General features: G+C 53.2%; 1 protein-coding gene across 9 annotated transcripts in view; it reads left to right on the top strand.

Annotated features, from left to right (window-relative positions):
* JADE2 (jade family PHD finger 2) overlaps window positions 1–16,796 on the top strand; it is a 51,174-nt gene extending 34,378 nt beyond the window's left edge. For 7 of the 9 annotated variants that reach the window (XM_027546483.1, XM_027546481.1, XM_027546482.1 and 4 more), the window contains exons 10-12: window positions 7,748–7,865; window positions 10,732–10,860; window positions 12,123–16,796. In XM_027546483.1, the coding sequence (XP_027402284.1) occupies window positions 7,748–7,865; window positions 10,732–10,860; window positions 12,123–12,931 (1,056 nt within the window). In that variant the 3' untranslated portion in view covers window positions 12,932–16,796. The remainder of the gene's footprint in view (window positions 1–7,747; window positions 7,866–10,731; window positions 10,861–12,122) is intronic. The other 2 variants (XR_003511819.1, XM_027546478.1) reach the window with 2 other exon arrangements.
* Window positions 16,797–19,730: the final 2,934 nt, after the last annotated feature.

Genomic DNA, 19,730 nt, shown 5'->3' with positions numbered 1-19,730 from the left:
TTTTAGGTCGGGCTGTGGAGATCCGGGGCCAGTGAGAGTTGCTTTCTTAGAGCACAGAGGATCCCCCCCCCCAAAGCCTCTAATCCCTCCTCCTCCTCCCAGAGGACAGGTGAGAAGGTCCTGCCTTCTGTGTTGTGTGCCCTCAAACTTGGCTTTTTTGACACCCCTCCCCAACTCCTCCAGCTAAAGCTCCTCCAGATAGAGTCCCAACCCTGAGTTGGAGGCAACCTGAGCATAAAGCAGGGTGTTTCAGGTCCCTGATCGAGTCCTCCGAACCCCAGGTGCTGTTCTGGCCTCTCCTCTCCTCTCTGAGACATTCATTTCTAGGGTTCTGGGGCATGAGGGGTCATGTCAGGGTGTCCTCTATGGACACACACACACACACACACACGCCTACCATCTCCCAGACCAAATTAGGAAGCAGCAGGGGTGGAAGCATTCTGGGGGCTTTGTGTGACTTAAGGCAGCTACTTTGCGTATGTCTCAGTTGGCAAGGCTGTAAAATGGTTAGAGCTACTCAGCATCTGCTGAGTACTGGGGTAAGGGGCAATGAGGTGGAGGCTCTGAAACTGGACCCAGCTTCTCTACCTTCCTTCACCCCCATATGCATCTGCCCTGAGGTCTGGTCAAATGGAAATGGCCCTTTTGGCCTGGGAGGAAGGAAGCTTATTGCCTGGAAGCCAGCCTGCAACCAGAAGGTAGGGGGCAGGGAGATGATCACCTGTCCACAGTGTCAACGGGGACAGAAAGCAAGGCCACCTACATTGCGGTCACCACTTCCTGGGCAGCCCAGCCTCCTGCCCCATGTGGCAGGGCCCTCAGGGACAGATCCTTCTGAGACCAAAGCTGCTTCCACACTTGTCCTCAGGCCACCCCCAGGGTCTGCAGTACACAGACCCTGCTTTTAGCCCTCCTGTTTCCAAACGACACATCATGTCTGACCTCCCTGATCTCTGCTGCTCAACACATGTCTGATCCTGGCTGGGCTGCGTGGGGTGGTCAGGGGACAGGCCCACCTATTGAACCATCATCCTGGAGAAGGAGCTGAGAAGTTTGTGATGCCATTCCTGATGAGCAGTGGGGCTATAGAGAGCCTTGGAGGAATATGTGTTTTCTAGAGTTGAGCTGAATTTGGACCTGAAGAGGGGAGGGGCTCGTCAGAGAGTTGGCTTATTGTCTGTTCTGTACTCTTCCTGGGCAAAAGTACTCCCTCCTCAGTCCCCCAGCCTCTCGAGCCCATTGTCAGCTGGTGCAGGTGAGGCCAGGGGCTGAGGGTGTCACCGGCTAGGATGCTGAGGCAGTTGTGGGATCCCCACCTCACAGACCTCTCTGGCTGGGGCACAGAGCCCTCCCAGGTCAGGTGTGAGTCAGTCCACGCTGCTCCCAGGAGGAGGAGGCAGGGCCAGCCTTGCAGTCTGTTCAGCTTCTGAGGGCTTGGGAGGGCCCCTGCTTCTCCAGCAGCCTCCAAGCCAGGCTGAAGGGCAGCAGCTGAGTACACAGCCCTGGCAGGCTGAGGAGAGGAAGTTAGGCAGCCATGAGCTCCATTGACCCCCCACTCCGATCCAGCCTCAGAACCTTTCACGGCCACGCGTTGGTGACTTGAGTGAGTGAAGCAGGCCGAGAACTGTGCCACGGGGGAGGCTTTCTGCAAAGACCCATGACTGTCGGTGGCCTGTCCATCAGGCTCCGTCTCTGACCATGGCCCCGTGCCAACAGTCAAGAGGATCCAGCCTGTCACTGGGCACCAGGCCAGCTTGGGCTGGGTCCATCGGGGATTCGGGGGAGGAGTTGAGACTGAGGCTGTGGATAGCCTGGATTTGCATCCAGTTCCAGCACTGCCCAGCTCTGTGCCTTCTGAGTTTCACTTTCTGCTTCTCCAAGTTTCAGTTTCCTTGTCTGTGAAATGGAAATAAGAGTCTAGCTGATCTTGAATCATGGGAAATTTGGCAGGGACAGGGCTTAGCACACCACCCTCCCTTGTCAGTGGTGATTATTGTTGCTGTTCTGACTCTTAGCTGATGGGCTGCTCGGAGGGAGGGCTCCAGGGAGGACTGAAAGGGCAGGCCCAGGGCTATGGGCCAGGAATCCTGGGTCCTCCTCAACTGATTTGCCTCCCAAGGCCAGGCAAGACTTTTGCTGAGAGAAGCCACCAGCATGAAATCCCATTTTATGCTTAGCCTAGACGATATGCTTTCCTCAAATTTCAGCCTTAGGCCTTGGCCCTGGCAGGCAACACAGGAAGGCCTGGCTACCGCATCCTCTCAGAGTTGTTCACAGCTGACAGAAAAAAAAAAATTGCAGTACTGATGAGCAGCGATCAACCTGACAAACACTGGCTGGTGTCCCCTAGCAACCGGGCTGGCAGTGTGGGCTGCACGGGGCCTCACTTACTGTCTGTGGCTCTGGACCTGATTACCAGGAGTTTATTAAAGGTTTTACCTGGCCTGAGAAGAGTCGAGAGGGCAGGAGCGGCTCTCAGACAGTGGCCCCAGAGGATAGACGTCCCCCCGGCTTCCACGTCCGTAGCTCTCCCCCAGAGACTTGGCCCTGCCTCCCCCATGCTCCACGTTTTCCTTGTCGGTTGTCACACACCATTACTATCTTCAGCGCCTGAGCTGTGTCTCTTTGACCTCCTACTAAAGCCGAGTGGGCAGCTGTAGCCTCCAGCCTCTAGCTTCTCAACCCCATGGCTTGCAACTCTGGGACTTTTCCACCCCGTTACCCCCTCCACCCACTCAAGCCCTCTCACCCGCTCCACCTGCTTCTGATCAGTAGCCCCAGATCTCCAAGCCCCCTGTTCTCCCTGCTCAGTTCCTTCTCCACTGTCCCCTGCTTCCTCACTCCTGTCCTGTGGTAGTAGCTCACTGCCAGTCCCTTTGCCTGTGCAAAGGGCACATGCTGGGCAGAGCCTCACCCAGTAGGAGCCACTCTGCCAACCAGCAGAGATCTTATAGCAGTGAGTGGGTGAGCACCCCAAGGTGCCTGCCAGCCAGCCTTGATAAAAGCATTAGCTAGCAGCATTCTGGGCTCTCCTTCTACCACCTGTTCCCACCCTTGCCCCCACTCCCTCAGGACGCCCCCTTCTCTTAGCAGACCTCATCCTCTGTTCCTCAGACCAGAACCCTTGCCCACTAGTGCCCTCTGGACCCATTCTCTGCCCTTTGCTCTCATGTCCTCCCCTTCCTGCCCCGCACCGGGATCTCTTTCCAGCCCACACCCCACAGCACAGGAGTGTCTATTTTTTCTTCATCCCCCTCTGTCTCCAGGATTGCACCAGTGCTTGAATCCATTTTACTTTCTCCCATTTTCAAAAGCAAGTCTTCCCTCCCCCACATCCCTCTAATCATCGGTTTCTCTACCCTCGTCCCTGTCTTTCCTTTTCTGTCATCCCTCACTGTTCTTATCTCTTTGCTTCTCACTCTTGGAGCTTCCTTGAAGCAATTTACTTCCAATATATTGTATTTTTAATACCTCATTTCTGTGTACCATAGTGGCAGGCCAGACCCCTGCCACTACCATATTCTAAAACCTTCCACCAGGGCTGCCAGCAGCCTCCGTCTCTCCCACTTCTCCACCCTTATCCTCCAGCCTCCTCAGCAGTGGTCGCCACAGTTAAACATGCCCTTGGTCTTGAGATACTTTTCCTGTGGATGCTCTGACCAGACTCCCCATCCCTGATAATCCAGTCCTGCTGCTCCCTCTCTGAGTGTCCCTTGGTCCCTGCGGTCATTCACTGCACTAGGCTTTTCCTCTCATTGCGCCTCTGCTCCACAGCTTTACTCCCCATCAGGAGGCTGGCTCCGTCCCACACCTGCCTCCCAGGCTCCAAGAGCTCATGCCCAGTGTGCTCTGCTCCTCCTGTAACCTCCCTAGGCTCCATGAATGCCCCTACACTGGTCCATTCTAGCTTAAGGTAACTGGCTGAGAGTCCTCCCTGCCTCCTGCCCTCCTTAGCGCACGTCCAGGCTGTCTCTGCCAAATTTGCTGTTATCAAAACAACTTTATCAAGGGAATTCCCTGGTGGTCCAGCAGTTAGGACTCTGCACTTCCACTGCAGAGGGCACAGGTTTGATCCCTGGTTGGGGAGCTAAGATTGCATGGTGTGGCCAAGGAAACAAAAAAAACCTTTATCAAAACATAAAACCTGCTTTTATTACTGATCCCTGCTCTAGTTTTGGAGGACTCTTATGCTCACTTTTATGCTGTTTGGTGTTTGTTTTATCATTTTCTTTAAAAATTGGAGTGTAGTTGCTTTATACTACTGTGTCAGTTTCTGCAGTACAGCAGAGTGAATCAGCCATGCATATATCTGTTACCCCTCTTTTTGGGATTTCCTTCCCATTTAGGTCATAACAGCACCAAGCAGAGTTCTCTGTGCCGTGCAGTAGTTTCTCACTGTTTGCTTTGTGCATACTAGTAGATTTAGGTCAATCCCAATCTCCCAGCTCATTGCACTCTCCCAGCTTTTGCCTTTGGTGTCCATACGTTTGCTCTCTACGTCTGTGTCTCTATTTCTGCTTTGCACATAAGAACATCTCTACCATTTTTCTAGATTCCACATATATGCTTTAATGTGCAATATTTGTTTTTCTTTTTCTGATGTACTGCACTCTGTGTGACAGTCTTTAGGTCCATCCACGTCTTTGCAAATGACACAGTTTTGTTCCTTTTTATGGTTGAGTAGTATTCCATTGTGTATATGCACCACATCTTCTTTATCCATTCTTCTGTTGATGGACATTTAGGTTGTTGCCATATCCTGGCCATTGTAAACAGTGCTGCATTGAATATTGGGGTGCATGTGTCTTTTGAATTATGGTTTCCTCTGGGTATGCCCGGGAGTGGGATTGTTGGATCATATGGTAGTTCCATTTTTAGTTTTCTAAGAAACCTCCATACTTTTCTCCATAGTGGCTACACCAGTTTACATTCCCACCAACAGTGCAAGAGGGTTCCCTTTTCTCCACACCCTCTCCAGCATTTATTGTTTGTAGATTTTTTGATGATGGCCATTCTGACTGGTGTAAAGTAATATCTCACTGTAGTTTTGACTTGTATTTCTCTAATAATTCGTGATGATGAGTATCTTTTCATGTGTTTGTTGGCCATCTGTATGTCTTCTTTGGAGAAATGTCTGTTTAGTTCTTCTGCCCACTTTTTGATTGGGTTGTTTTTTTTTTGTTTTATATTTATAATCAGAAAAAAGCAATGTAAGGAATCTAATAGCCTGGGTTGGCTTCTAAGATGGTTGCAGTACTTTTCCCCAAAAGCCGTCATGGAAGAGGAATTTTATAGCATTCAGTTACATGTAGCTATGTTACCAAGAGTCTTAGGAAAAATTAGAGGAGTTGATGATTCCATAGTGAACTGGGAGTAAGGGGTAGCAATCTGTTTGGATTCTCACAGAATCTTCTATAGCAGAAGTCTCCAGACATTACTGATTGTGTAGTGTATGTACCCTTATCACGAAAAAAATTGAGCATTTACCTCCAATATATTGTATTTTTAATATCTGATTCATATCTACCATGCTATATTGTAAAGCATACATAATCAAAATTTCTAATAGGGCCAAAAAAACCCCACTAGAATATTATCTTCCTATATGTGCTGAGCTGTCAAACTCAGTACCCATGCAGCTCACTTTGGAGCTTGGCAATAGTTCTCAGATGCTGTGGTGCTGTGTAAAATATGTATTTGAGGGCTCCACCCCCAGAGAATTTGATACTCCCCCAAGCCTGGGAATCTGTGCTTTTAACCAGCCACCCCAGGGATTTGGGGGTTAATCTTCACCAGGAATTCATTCCAGCCTGCCTTGAGAAACCTTGCTCTAATGTTTCTAAAAGTAAAAAAAAGAAAGAAAACTACATCTGTATTTAAATAGGAAGTAGTCCTGATCTGGTTTTAGGCTAGATATATTGACTAGTTTGTTTTCAGGCCCCCAGAGTAGCCATGCATCCACACAGCCGCCTTTAGCCCCACTGTCCCTATGCGTGCTCAGCCACATGACTGCTGGGAAGGAAAGAGACCAGAATATGAGGAGAATGAGATTGAGTTGCTTAGATGTGATGGACAGGGAAGCCTCCTGGAGGTGACCCTGGAGCCAAGCCCTGAAGGATGAGGTCCTGCCTGTCTTCCCCTTTCTCCGGGGAGCCTTCTCACCACCCCCAAGTCTGGATCAGGGTTGCCTGGTCCTGTCAGTACTTGGTCAGCAGCTCTCTGCCCTGCTGAGCAGCAAGCCCTCAGAAGAAGGGGACTCTGGTGGGACCTCTCGCAGCTGAGCCCAGGGACCAGCACAAGCCTGTGCCTAGAGATGTGTAGGAGGAGGCTGGCTGGAGGGACGTCCTAGGGAGTCCAGGATTTGTGAAGAAGTCAGATGGTGCCAGTGTGCTGGAGCAAGGGCTCACAGGCTGGGCCAGGTGGCTGCCCCTTGGGGAGGTGCTGACCACAGGAGAGCCTGGTATTCAGTCTAGGCTGCGGTGCATAGTGGTGCTGAGAACCCACGCAGAGCCTGTCCTGTGGAGGCCTGCTAGCCTGGCGCAGGTGTTCTGGGCTCTCTTTCACAGCTAGGCTCAGGGAGCAGGGGAGGAGGTCTGTGCCAACAGGGAGGTCTGATCATGGCTACTCCAGGGTGGGAGAAGTCATGGTCACAACAAGAGGCAGGGGCTCTAGAACCCTCAGGTCATGTCCAGGCAGCTTAAGGCTATGAATACCGAACTCAGCCTTGAACACAGAACCCAGCAGGAGGTAGAACCTGGTGGCACCCAGGATTCCGATGGCCAGATGTCCCTTTTGCTGGAGACTGTGACCCGATCTGAAGACAGTGCCAGAGCAAGTGGTGTCCTGATGGGGAAGAGGCCTGGACTTGGTCCCAGAGAGATGATGTACACTGAGAACAGCCAATGAGGGATGGCACACGGGGTCAAGGTACCAGGTAGACAGGAAGCAACATTCTTCAGGTGCTTCCAGGCCAGCTGCAGAGTTGGCCCTGTCCCATGGGCTAAGCAAGATGGTGTCCCAGGCCCCAAGAGGCTCTTCCTAGCTGGCCTAAGGTAGTCTGAGAGGCCCTGCCCTTCCCCCAAAGGAGTTCTGTCTCTGGCAGAGTGAACGTGGCCGAGTGCACATGGGGCCTTGAGCAGAGCAGCTGTGGACCTGGCTCAGGGCCAGTGCAACAAGTGGACAGGGGTCAGCTGCAGGCTGGGCTCCAGTGCATCAGGGACTGCCTTTCTACTCAGAGCTCTTCTGCTGGAGCTCTCTCATGTACCGGTCATTTGTGTCTCAGGACAGGAGGTGGTTTTTGCCCGGGTGCTGGTGGCTGAAGAGTTTCATTGATGTGTAAGAAGCCTTGGACAGGAGGCTGAAGGATGGACTTGGTGACCTTGTCAGGCTGTGACTAGCCTTGGGGGATTTACATACAAGGGAGAGCAGTCATGTTGGAAGGGCCTTGGGCAATGGCATGACTCAGCCAGGAAGTGCAGGCCTAGGGAAGGAAGGCAGAACTGCCAGCCTGACCTCTGCAAATGTACTCCCTGCCCACACTGGCTTCACTGCGGGCCCTGGGGCCAAGACTGTGCTTGGCCCTGTATTTTAGATCAGAGAATTGCAGCTCAGGACTGAGAATGCATTCGGGGCCTGGTTATTGATTCCCAGATATCCTGGGCAGGTTAGGCAGAGTGGCCCCCCAGCGTTGGGAGGTTGAGGTGGTTGCCCATGAGTAAGGTGGAAAATCTCTCTTGTGTTTCCTCAGGTTAGAAATCTGTGCTACATGGTGACAAGGCGCGAGAGAACGAAACATGCCATCTGCAAGCTCCAGGAGCAGATATTCCACCTGCAGATGAAACTTATCGAACAGGATCTGTGTCGAGGTAGGCGCTTCCCCTGCCTGCCGCTGGCCACCTCTCGTGAGCACACCCTTGAGGGGGCTGGGTTCCAGGGAGCTATGTGTCCTCAGAGCCTGATGGGGCATGTGTACGGGGTCAGGGGCCACTGACCCCACCCTTACCCTCTGCACCCAGTTAGTGGACCAAGGCAGGGGCCTCCCAGGGTCCTGGGTGTGTGTTGGCAGGCAAGGAGCAAAGATGTGATGTGGGCATCAGGCCTACCCTCAGGGAGCTTTCTGGTTCACGGGGCTCTCAGGCAGTGCGGGGCCCATTGTGGTCCAGGAGTGAGTTGCATGTAAACAGGTGCAACCAGAAGTCTCCGTGGCTCTGTTTTGGCTCCAGGGCAGGAAGGGACCAAGCTGGCAAGCTTCCCTGAACCCCTGTGTGCCTGTGTGTTGATTCTGAAGAAGGCAATTGCCCAGGGGTGGAGGAGGAACTATGTGTTCCTTCTCTCTGACCCCAGCTGACAGGATTGAGGCCCTGTGCCAATAGGTTTTTTTCTTCTTTCTTAGGCTTTTACCATCACATGCATTTAACAGATCTGGAAATCAAAGGTTAAAGAAGCTCTGAGAGTGATCTGTCTTGTTAGTTGTGGATGTTGCCAGACAACAGGGTCCTTTGTGGAGTGTGAACATGTTCAGGAGGGCAGTGCTTAGTGCAGAAGATGGTGCTCTGATGTTGAATTCCATGCAGTAAAAACAGGTGGATGGAGAGATTGTTAAGCCAGAGGCTGCCACTGCAGGTAGAGCCTGTGGGTTGGGCTAGGCCTGGAGCAGAGAAAGGAGAGTGGCTGGGCCACCACCAGAGTCAACAACTGAGGACCTTCTACTGCCCCATCCCTGCCCCAGAAACCAGCATTGCCCGATACAGATGCTGCATCACGACCGTTTAGAGGTCAGGGCTCATCGTGCACTCCCAGGACTAGGGCAGCTTAGATAGGAGGCCCCCAGACCTTCCCAGGCTCCCTCTTGTTTGTCATTTCCTTGATTGAGGGTAGACAGAATACTGGGCTCTGTGCTGGGCACAGGGGTACCCTGCCGTGGACTGAACGGACAGGCTTCCTTTCCTCACAGAGTTCACTATCTGGAGAGACAAAAGAAGGTGGTGTCTGGGGGGCTGCCAGGGGTGCCAGTGCAGGGACAGAGCTATCAGGGATGGCTTCCTGGTGGTGGTGACGCTGGAACATCTCAGGCTTCCTGGGGCTCACACGGGCCTTACATCCCACTGCAGGAAGGCAATGGAGAGTGGCGAGGCATGCAGTGCCCTTAGGCACAGGATTCCAGAAACATGGTCAGGAGCTCGGAGGGTCTGCATTCTCTCATTGAGTCTGGAGACATTTAGGCAATGGCACCCCACTCCAGTACTCTTTCCTGGAAAATCCCATGGACGGAGGAGCCTGGTAGGCTGCAGTCCATGGGGTCGCTAAGAGTCGGACTCGACTGAGCGACTTCACTTTTACTTTTCACTTTCATGCATTGGAGAAGGAAATGGCAACCCACTCCAGTGTTCTTGCCTGGAGAATCCCAGGGACGGGGGAGCCTGGTGGGCTGCCATCTATGGGGTCACACAGAGTCCGACACAACTGAAGTGACTTAGCAGCAGCAGCAGCAGACCTGAGCAGCAGCAACAGGCCACCTTTTGGTCAGGGCAAGGAATTTGGAGAGAAGACTGGTTTGCCTCTGCCCGAAGCCGATGCCCTCAGTGTTTTGATGCTTCTTCCATAGGGTGGGACATGGGCTGCAAGTATATTGCTGAGGTCTGTCTGGCCAGGAGCCTAGAGAAGGCTTCCCAGTGGTGGTGATACTTAGGCTGTGAACAGAACCAGGGGAGGGACAAGGAAACCATATATTTGGGGACCTGGAGGTGAGCTTGTCTTGTTAGAGGAACTGGAAGGACCCTGGCATAGCTGCAGCCAGGGCAGGAAGAAAACGTCTGAAGTGACACTAAGGGCTTGGAGGGTCAGCTGTGTAAGGTCTGTGCCCTTGGGAGGAGCTCAGGCCACAACGAGTGTGGTGGGGGACTTGGAAGCCTCCCTCCAAGTATGTAGGTGCTGTCCCATGTGATAGGTGAGAAGACTGAGGCCTGGCCCGAGGTTACACCTAGAATGAACAGCAGAGCTGGGCAGAATCCTGGAGTTGGGCCCATGCTCCTCCACCTTCTCTTGAACGCTTACTCAGGAAGCCCTCCAGCCTCTGGCTGAGAAGCTAGGAGGAGACTCCTGGCAGCTCCCTACCACAGCATGTCCCTCCCCTGCTCTCTTTTGTTCTGTGACTCCGCAGACCTATGTGGTCCTGGACTAGAAGGGTGTGAGGGCCAGGTGTGTACCCCGAGTCTCCCATCAACTGTCTAACCTCCAGAGCAGACAGAGAGCAAGGCAGGGGGCTGACCCCTGTGTCAGGAGGGGAACCCAAGGCTGTTGACCCCTCAGTGACCTATCCACCTTCACCTCCATGGCCTAGCCCATGAGGCCCTGTCCTATCCACTCACCTCCAGCCAGCCTTCCTGCCCACTAGGACTGTGTCCTAGGATCTGTAGTCCGTAGAGGTCAAACTGCGGCGCAGGTCTATAGAGTGGTCTTCCCCCTCCTCGTGTCGCTGAGCCCCGCACTAAGCTCCTCAGGGACTCTTACCCCCTTTTCCCACATCAGCTATTCCCTGACTCGCTGGAGCCACAGTTATCCTAGGTCCCACGTGGGTGGGACCTACCCACCCTGCGGAGGTGCAGGGGAGGTGACCTAGAAGGCGAGACACCAAGTGATGGGGCTCTCCTGGGATTCCACACAGGGGTCTTGGTTCTGTCTGGCCTGCTTGGGGTAACCATCTCCCTCCTCCTCTCTCTTTCCCTGATGCAGAGCGGTCTGGGAGGAAAACAAAGGGCAAGAAGAGCGACTCAAAAAGAAAAGGCCGCGAGGGCCCCAAGGGCAGCCCCGAGAAGAAAGAGAAAGTGAAGGCAGGGTCCGACTCAGTCCTGGGGCAGCTTGGTGAGTGGCCTGGTGCACACAGCCAGACTCATACCATCACTGCACTTGCAGCTCCCCGCCAAAGGCCACGGGAACCACCAGCATCCTTGCTGCAGAGTGGGAGGCCAGGAGGGGTCGGCAGGCCCTTCCATGCCCAGGCACTCCCACCTTCCAGGTATAGAGGAGACTGAGGTGTCGGAGCCCTAGCTGGCCTCCCAAGGGTTCCTCTCGTAGACTAGAGGCTGGGCCCAAGAACTTCTCCCTCTAGACATCCTGGCCCTTCAAGGAACCCTCTGTCATGCTGTGGGGTGAGGGCCTACCATAATTCTCTGTCCCTGTCCCCCTCTGCCAGAATGTCCTCAAGTAGGCCCTCCCTTCATCCCCTGCAGACTTTCTGGGAGCCACCAGAGACCCCCACAGGAGTGGTGTTTGCCCAGCGCATCTCACTGTCACAGCTGTCTGTCACAGATCTCTCTACTGCTGCCCCATTAAGCATGGTATCCCTAGAGAGGCTCTGGGACTTGGGCTTTGTCTCCCAGGATGTCACATGCTTCCTCTAGAGCACTCCTCAGGGAAGGGGCGTGCTCTAGAGGAACACCTCAGCACTAGCGTGGAAGCCACACTTCACCTCTAGCATCGAAGCCCCAGGTCACCTCTAGCATGGAGGCCCCAGGTCATCTTTTATTTCCCTCGGTCTCAGGAAGGAGACAACTTGGTATCTAATGGGAACATCAGTGGCCACCTTCCAAGACCTCAGTAAAGGAAGGAGAGCCCATAACTGGAGCTGGCCCTGACGGACACCCTAGCCAAGACCTTGCTTTGGAAGCTCTGGAAAGCGACACTCATGAAAACCCAGCGCCCCCTGGTGACCAGAGGGCTCCTTATCCCTTATGCTCCCAGGATGATGCTATGTGGGGTGGTGAGCAGGGCTGGGTGTGCTCCTGTGCAGTCACCAAGGGCCCTCGCTTGGTTTAATGCTGTACTGTAGCCACTTTGAAATTCTTAATAATTTTTGAATAGGGAACCCACATTTGTACTTTGTACTCTGCTCCTCAAACTATGAAGACAGTCCCCAGGAATAGGACATCTATCTGGGGAGAAGGGTGTTCAGTGTTCGCAGGTGGGATGGACAGAACAGGTTAACTCAGCCGGGTCTAGCACAGACGGAAAGAGGGAGGAAGGTCCGTGATGGTGTGCAGGGCAGGGTGGGAGAGGGCTTCCTGAAGGAAGGTGGGACACATACCTGCTGGCATCTCACCTGCCTCTTTCCTCCCCCTGGCCAGGTCTGTCTACCTCGTTCCCCATCGACGGCACCTTCTTCAACAGCTGGCTGGCGCAGTCAGTGCAGATCACCGCAGAGAACATGGCCATGAGTGAGTGGTCGCTCAACAATGGGCACCGCGAAGACCCCGCCCCAGGGTTGCTGTCCGAGGAGCTGCTGCAGGACGAGGAGACACTGCTGAGCTTCATGCGGGAGCCCTCGCTGCGACCTGGCGACCCTGCCAGGAAGGCCCGTGGCCGCACCCGCCTGCCTGCTAAGAAGAAACCACCACAGGACGGGCCCGGTTCACGGACGACTCCAGACAAACCCCCCAAGAAGCCCTGGGGCCAGGATACTGGCAGCAGCAAAGGGGGTCAAGGGCCACCTGCCAGGAAGCCACCACGGCGAACACCTTCTCACCTGCCGTCCAGCCCTACAGCTGGGGACTGTCCCATCCCAGCAGCTCCTGAGAGCCCCCCACCACTGGCCCCCGAGACCCCAGAGGAGGCAGCCCCAGTGGCTGCCGACTCTAATGTCCAAGTGCCTGGCCCTACAGCGAGCCCCAAGCCCTCAGGCCGGCTCCGGCTGCCCCGTGAGAGCAAGGGAACCCGGAGATCGCCAGGTGCCAGGCCTGATGCCGGGACGGGACTGCCTTCTGCTGTGGCTGAGAGGCCAAAGGTCAGCCTTCACTTTGACACTGAAACTGATGGCTACTTCTCTGATGGGGAGATGAGCGACTCAGATGTGGAGGCTGAGGACAGCGGGGTGCAGCCGGGTCCCCGGGAAGCAGGGGCTGAGGAGGTGGTCCGCATGGGGGTCCTGGCCTCCTAAGTCACCCCTTCCCCTGTCCTGGTCCCCCCATGAGGCCTCAGCCCCGTGACAACTGCCATTTCCAATCTCTGCTGAGTGTCTCAGACCCTTGAGGCTGCCACTCTGATGTGGTTTTATTTTTAATATAAAAAGTGTTGCGAATTCCACACTATTGTCTTTCCTCTGTGCTGGCCTAGGACATTAGGATTCCTTCCACGGCTCTGGCCACAAGGACCAGCCCTGGTCCTGTGCACCATCACGGCCGTGGCAGCGTCCCCGCCTGGGCCACACAGTACTGCTGGGCTCCTGGCTACATGTAGGCAAGGTGATGAAGAGCTCAGGACTCCCGCCCGCTGCCACTGGGTGATACAGACTGTCGTTTGGGCATTATTATGGCAGATGGGCCAGCCCAGGGCCTGCCCCGCCTTGCTCCCAGATCCCACTGGGGTCCATCGGCGGGGGGTCCTGCTGCACTTCACTGATCCCCAAGGAAGTATAATAAGTGATACCCAGCCAGAGTCTACTCACTGTCACAAGCACAATGAGCTTATACGAGAAAGCACTGAGGGGCCGAAGAGGGCCTGCTGGTTCCAAGGGAACCGCAGCTGTTCCTGGTCAACCCACATCATCTGAGGCCTGCCCGCCCACCCTGCGACCCTCCACGCCCCTGCTGCTCTGCCCCTGCCGCACCCAGCCCGGCGGCTCTGGGAAGGGCTTCCCAGAGTCCTTCCTGAGCTGTGCCATTTTCTCAGGGGACTCCCAGCCAGCCAGCCGCCAGTACCGGCGGAGGGCTGCAAGGGAGGGCCAGTGCCCGGTCAGGGGCGTGGGGCTCAGCCTCGCCCACTACAGAGAATCGCTCTGGGACTCCAACTTCCTTCCTTCCTTCCTTTGGGGCCAGTCTCGGCTGAGGTCTGATCACTCCCAGACAGCTGGCCAGACCAGACCGTTTGCCTTTTCAAGTTTCCTGCTAAGTGATGAGCTTCTTTCTTGGTTTCCTTTTGGAAACTCCTCCTTCCAACAAGCAGTGGGATCCCGGGGCCCGGGATGTGTTAGTGATGGCCTTCCGGGGCTGTCTGAAGTCTTGCTGGATCTTCCTGGTTCCTCTTCCCCTCTGAGCCTTAACCCCCTTTCCCAGCTGTGCCCTTCCAGCCCCTCCCTCCCCTCCGTCACCGTCCTGCCTTCTCCGCTCCACCCTCTAAGTCCCAGGTAGTAGCTCTGAAGAGTTTCAGTGGAGTGGCCCCAGGGTGATAGCTCAGGGAACAAATGAAAAACAAAAAGGAATTCAGTGAAAACGTGTTTTTTTTTCTTTTATGACTTACTCCTGGGTCACTTCTGCCACTGGTAAAGCCAGAACTTCTCCAACAAGAACCTTGCAAAAGTCCAGTGAATCAGTCGAATCATTCTGTGGATGCCAAAGAATATTTTGACCATAATACAGCACAGCCAGGACCTGACAACTTGTCACTTGGACTTTTTTTAAAAATGGAGTTCTTTAGCAACCAAGTGTAGAAACATGTTTGTTGCACACACCTAAGGAGGTGAGCCCAAGCTCTCAGACAAGGATGCTGTTCTGCTGCTGCTGGTGTTGGATTTTGGATTCTGGGCCCACTGTGAGCTCTCCTGAACCCTAAAACTCCGCACGAGGAGACTGACGGTGAAACCAGCGTGGCAAAAGTCTCACCATGGGGATCCCCCTCACATAACACAAAGCGCAAATCGGTGGGATGGGGAGCAGGCTGAGCACCCATCCCCGACTCCAGACTTTCAAGGTACGACAGTGGCATGGTCATGGACACTCAAGTTTCGGTGAATTTTATCAAAACAGGAAACAAAGATAATGACTAAGTTTAAAGGGCTGGACAGATGTGTCCAGTCGGAGCAGACTCAGAGTGGGCTTCAAGGACTCTGGGCGTTGGGATGGCATGAGCTACTGTGTAGAATTTAGTCTGCCTGGCGCCTTGGTAGTAGTGGCCAGTGCAGTGTCAGCAGCAGCGTCCTAACCCCATTCTCTGTTTACTGCTTTTGAACAGATCTTCTTCCTTCCCCGTGCTTCGGGTCACCTCCGGTCACAACTTTGTCTGTGCTGGATTGCCTGGTCTGACCTCACAGGAAGCAAAGGGACCAGCTTTAAAGAACAACCAAACTCTGCCGGGAGGTGGGGTGCTCAGGTCTGGTAGACTCGGCACTAGCCTGCTTACCCTTCATCCATCCTGGGGCAGGGTCTGGGCGCTCTGAGGGCGAGGTAGGGCAGAGAACCAGGGCAGGAAGGTGGTAGGTCTGGTCAGGGTCTGGACTGGGTGGGCCAGGCCAGGAGCCCAGCACTCCTTCGGAGGGCCTCTACTCAAGTTGGCCTCTAGATTTCAACCCACTTATCAATTGGCTCTTGGCTTTGAACGGAATTATCCCTGTGGCCCCGTGTCCTGCACGGAGTCCGGGTGTCTCTAAGGCTGGCTGCCCAGGGCCTTCCAGGCCAGACCCAAGAGCTTTGTCTGCCAGCCAGCTGTCCACTACTGGGACGTCCGCCAGGCTGCAAAGAAGACAAGGACACTGGCTTTCACCGCTGGCCTTCCTGCCGTCAGCGCAGCCCCTTCACTCTGTTCCCAGCTTCCCATCCACCGTTCAGGCGGCTTTGCTGCCTTTGAGGTCAGGATGGGAAGCTGGGGAGGGGACAGGAGGCCTTTTCCAGCCTAGAGGCTGAGGTGCGTCTTTCACGCGACCGTATCTGCCCACACTCAGTGGAGGGACAAGCTGCTCTGGAAGTTAGCCTGGTGGTCTTTGCCACTCTCCTGGTCCCTGCTGCCCACCTCCTTCCCCCTCCTCACAGTGAGAAAGAATAATGTGCAAGGAAAGTATTTTTATGGATCATAAATGTATTTTAGAACAAACACGGAGAAGAAAGGTTAGAAGGGTTTATTTTATTAAATGAGCTCTGACTTGGTGACAGTGTGTGAACATTTGCAGTGTGAAGGTCTCAGGTTCCTTGGAGAAGCCACCCGGGTTTCCAAACGTGGGTGTTGGGCGTGGATGTGTGAGTGTGTGCCAGGGCACGTCTTGTGTGTCCATGTGCATGTGTGTCTGTGTGTCACGTATGGACACACAGTGGGACTTGCCAGGGCAGTTTCTAGAGAATCACATGCCCAGTTCTGACAGACATTGGCAGCAGCTGGACTTGGCATTCCTTGCTTATTGCCAGATGTGGCCAACCTCTGCCCATACCCCAAGCTCTGCAGAATGGTCTGGGTGCCTGTAAAAAGGCCCTTGGGGAGGCCACTTCCCATGGCCCTGGCCCAGCTGGCCACATTGGCCAAAGAGCCAGGGCTGGAGTCCAGGACTTTTGGTTGTTCTTTAAGGCACTTCCTGCCACCTTGTCCCTCAGACGCACAACACTCTGTGCTCCACATTGGCTCGGGGTGGGGGGATGATATGAATGTCACAGGAGGAGACACCTTCTGTCTTTGTTTCAAAGAAAGTTGATGTGCCATTTGTTAATATACAAGAGAAATATTGAAAATATATTGAAAAGAGCAATTTTAAATTATTTTTGGCTTATGTTGCAATATTTATTTTCTTGTATTAGGAAAGATTCCTTTGTAGAAAAAAAATGTATTTTTCATTAACGCAAAAACCTATTTCTCCTTTTTGTACATTGTCCATGTTCGCTACCCTTAACGAGCAATAGAATGTATGGCTGCCTCGGGGTGGCCGGTGCCCGCGTGCCCTGCATGATTCTGTGGTCCCACCACCATGTAGCTCCCAGTCCCATCCTGTCCTGCTCACTCATGGGGGTTTCCAGAGCCTAGCCCTCACTGGAGCCTGTGGCTTCAGGACCCCCTCTGCAATCCTCGTGTGTTGGCAAACGCAGTTAATAAAGCAGTGTTTTCTGTGCTGGCTGGTGTGAGGCTCTGTTGCATTGGGGAGTGGGAGAGGGTGGGCTCAGTGAAATAGTGAGTGGTCCCTGGGTGTCCCAAGGAATATAGTAAGTGCTCAGTATGCACTGGGGCTGGGCTTACTTGATTTGCTTCTTATAGCTGTCATTCCCTGGGGTTCAGAGTGGATGATGGAGCTTCCCAAAACTACACCTCTGGTAAGAGGTGAAGTTCAGCATCAAAGTCAGGACCCCTTGAGCTACCTACGGTGGGAAGGTTTGGGAGGAAACTCTGGTTGTTGTTGTTCAGTTACTAAGTCGTGTTCGACTCTTTGCGACCCCAGGGGATGGATTTGCATGCTAGGCTCCTCTGTCCTTCCCTATCTCCTGGAGTTTGCTCAAATTCATGTCCATTGAGTTGGTGATGCTAACCATTTCATCCTCCGCTGCCCCCTTCTTTTGCCTTCCATCTTTCCCAGCATCAGTGTCTTTTCTAATGAATCGGCTCTTCACATCAGGTGGCCAAAGTATTGAAGCTTCAGCTTTAGCATCTGTCTTTCCAATGAATATTCAGGGTTGATTTCATTTAGGATTAACTGGTTTGATCTTCCATGCAGTCCAGCGGGCTTCCAAGCATCTTCTCAAGCACCACAATTCTAAAGCATCAATTCGTCAATGTTCAGCTGCCTTTATAGTCCAACTCTCACATCCGTACATGACTACTGAAAAAAACATAGCTTTGGCAATATGGACCTTTGTCACAAAGTGGTATCTTTGCTTTTTAATATACTGTCTAGGTTTGTCATAGCTTTTGTTCCAAGGATCAAGCATCTTTTAATTTCATGGCTGCAATCACCATCCGCAGTGATTTTGGAGCCTAAGAAGTAGAATCTAACTCCTTCCACTCTGGTATTTGTCACTAGATCAGGAAAGGTTTTAATCCAGGCTTGTTTTTCACTCGTTATTTCCTGAGTACTTGCTTTGGACCAGACTCTAAAGTATGCAGAATGAAGCCAATGTCTCTGCCACGGGGGAGCTCACAGTCCAGCAGAGAGGCAGTGAGGGAACTGGGAGGTGCTGTGGAGGCCTGGATGGATGAGGTGGGGAGGGCACAGGAAGCAACATCATTCATGCATTCATTCATTCACAGACAATTGTCTCCTGAGCATGCATCTCTTCTGCCAGTGTGTTGGGTTGTATGCTGTGAGTGGCAGCAGCACCCTGCCCTCCCAGAGCTTCCAGGTAACATAGGTTTGAAGGATAACTAGTTGCTTGCCCAAGGGGAGCTGGCTGGGAGGAAGGGACAACAAGCACTCTGGACAGAGGAGTCCACAAGAACAAAGTTGGATTCAGCTATGCATGGAAGGGTCTTGAACCTCCTCTGAGAGTCTAAGGGGAGGAGTGTGGAAAGGAGCTTGAACTGAGACTCAAGGAATATAACTTCTGGGGCTACTGACTTGGTTGTGAACCACAGAGAAGTGCCCCATTTCCTCACTGATACAGTAGGCAGTGAGTCCCCAAGGGCACCTCCAGATCCAAAGTTCTGCGATTCCACAATGGCGGTGGAAATAAACCTGGTGTGCTTTGAACAACTGTGGAAGAAGGTGTTCCTCACTGAGGGGCCCCATGCCTGCCACATCCCTGGGGATCAGGGAACCTTGTCTGACTGAGACGTATGTGTTCTCTCAGGGTGCTCAGCAGAGAGTGAGAAGGGCTCACTTAGCATCAACCGCAGTCAGCATGAGGTGCTGGTAGATCAGTCCCCAGGCTGAGGGGACTCCTGTGCAGCCAGCTCCCCTACCTGTGATTTGGGGCTGTCGGCTTTATGGGCCAGCTGCCCTGGGCTCGACACCCTAGGTTTTCCCTCCTCCCAGAGCCAGGCCCACTTGGCCACAGTGCTCCAGAAGAGTGATGCAGGGGCCCTGCTGCCAGGCCTGCAGCTGCAGAGCTGACCCAGCTGATAACCGTGGGGCAGGAGAGGCCAAAACACCAGTGGGCCCGAAGCAGCAATGTGCAATAGAAATGAAGTGTGAGGCACAGAGGTAATTCTAGTAGCCACATTTTTAACAAGTAAAAAGAAAGAGGTAAAATGAATTTTAATAATATATTTTAGTTAATCCATTATATCAAAAATATGATCCCTTGAACCTGTAATCAATATAAAATAATCACTAATGAGCCAATGTACAAGAATCCAAGGGGAGGCCAGGAGTGTCCACTCCCCACCCCACTTTGTTCCTGCACGCATTGATTCAGCATTCATGGCGCACCAGTTGCTGGGCCCTGAGGACACTGGGCTGACCAAATGCCCTATGCAGAGACCAGGCCAGTGGAGGAGACAGACTTTAATCCCATAGTCCCAAACCCAGGCGCAGTTACACACAGACTGTGTGGCAGAGGGGAGGGACTCTTCCTCTGCCCGCCCTGAACGTCCCTTGTTCTGATGAAACTCCTGCAAGGGAGGTAGGATCTGGGGCGCCATCTGCTGCCCAGCCTTGATGCCTGACTATACGTGTTTTTGTTTTTTCTTTTTCCCCACAATTCTTTAAAAAAAGAATCCTATATAGGGGGAAAAAAACCTGCTACATTTAATAATGTGCAACTGCTTTGTTGTAACAACAAACACGATGTTAAGGAAAAATAAACCATTCTAAAACATTAAAAAGCAAAAAAGCGGATTCCCTGGTGGTCTAGTGATTAGGACTTGGTACTCTTGCTGTTGCGGTTGCATTCCCTGGTTGCAGAACTAAGATCTCACAAGCCAAACAGCATGGCAAAAATTCCTTTCCTAGACTATCCATGAGTCCCCTGGGTCCCCCAACTCAAACTCAAGAAGGCTTCTTTTTATTGTTGTTAACCCCATCCCCATAGTGATTTTTGTACAACGCCTTAGGAAAGTATGTCTAACCCAGGATCAGGAAACCGAAGTTCTAGTCTTCTGCCGTTGACTTGATG

Source organism: Bos indicus x Bos taurus, chromosome 7 (genome assembly GCF_003369695.1).
Source record: "Bos indicus x Bos taurus breed Angus x Brahman F1 hybrid chromosome 7, Bos_hybrid_MaternalHap_v2.0, whole genome shotgun sequence".
NCBI classification, from domain to species: domain Eukaryota; kingdom Metazoa; phylum Chordata; class Mammalia; order Artiodactyla; family Bovidae; genus Bos; species Bos indicus x Bos taurus.
This window is presented reverse-complemented; position numbering and strand designations above follow the sequence as displayed.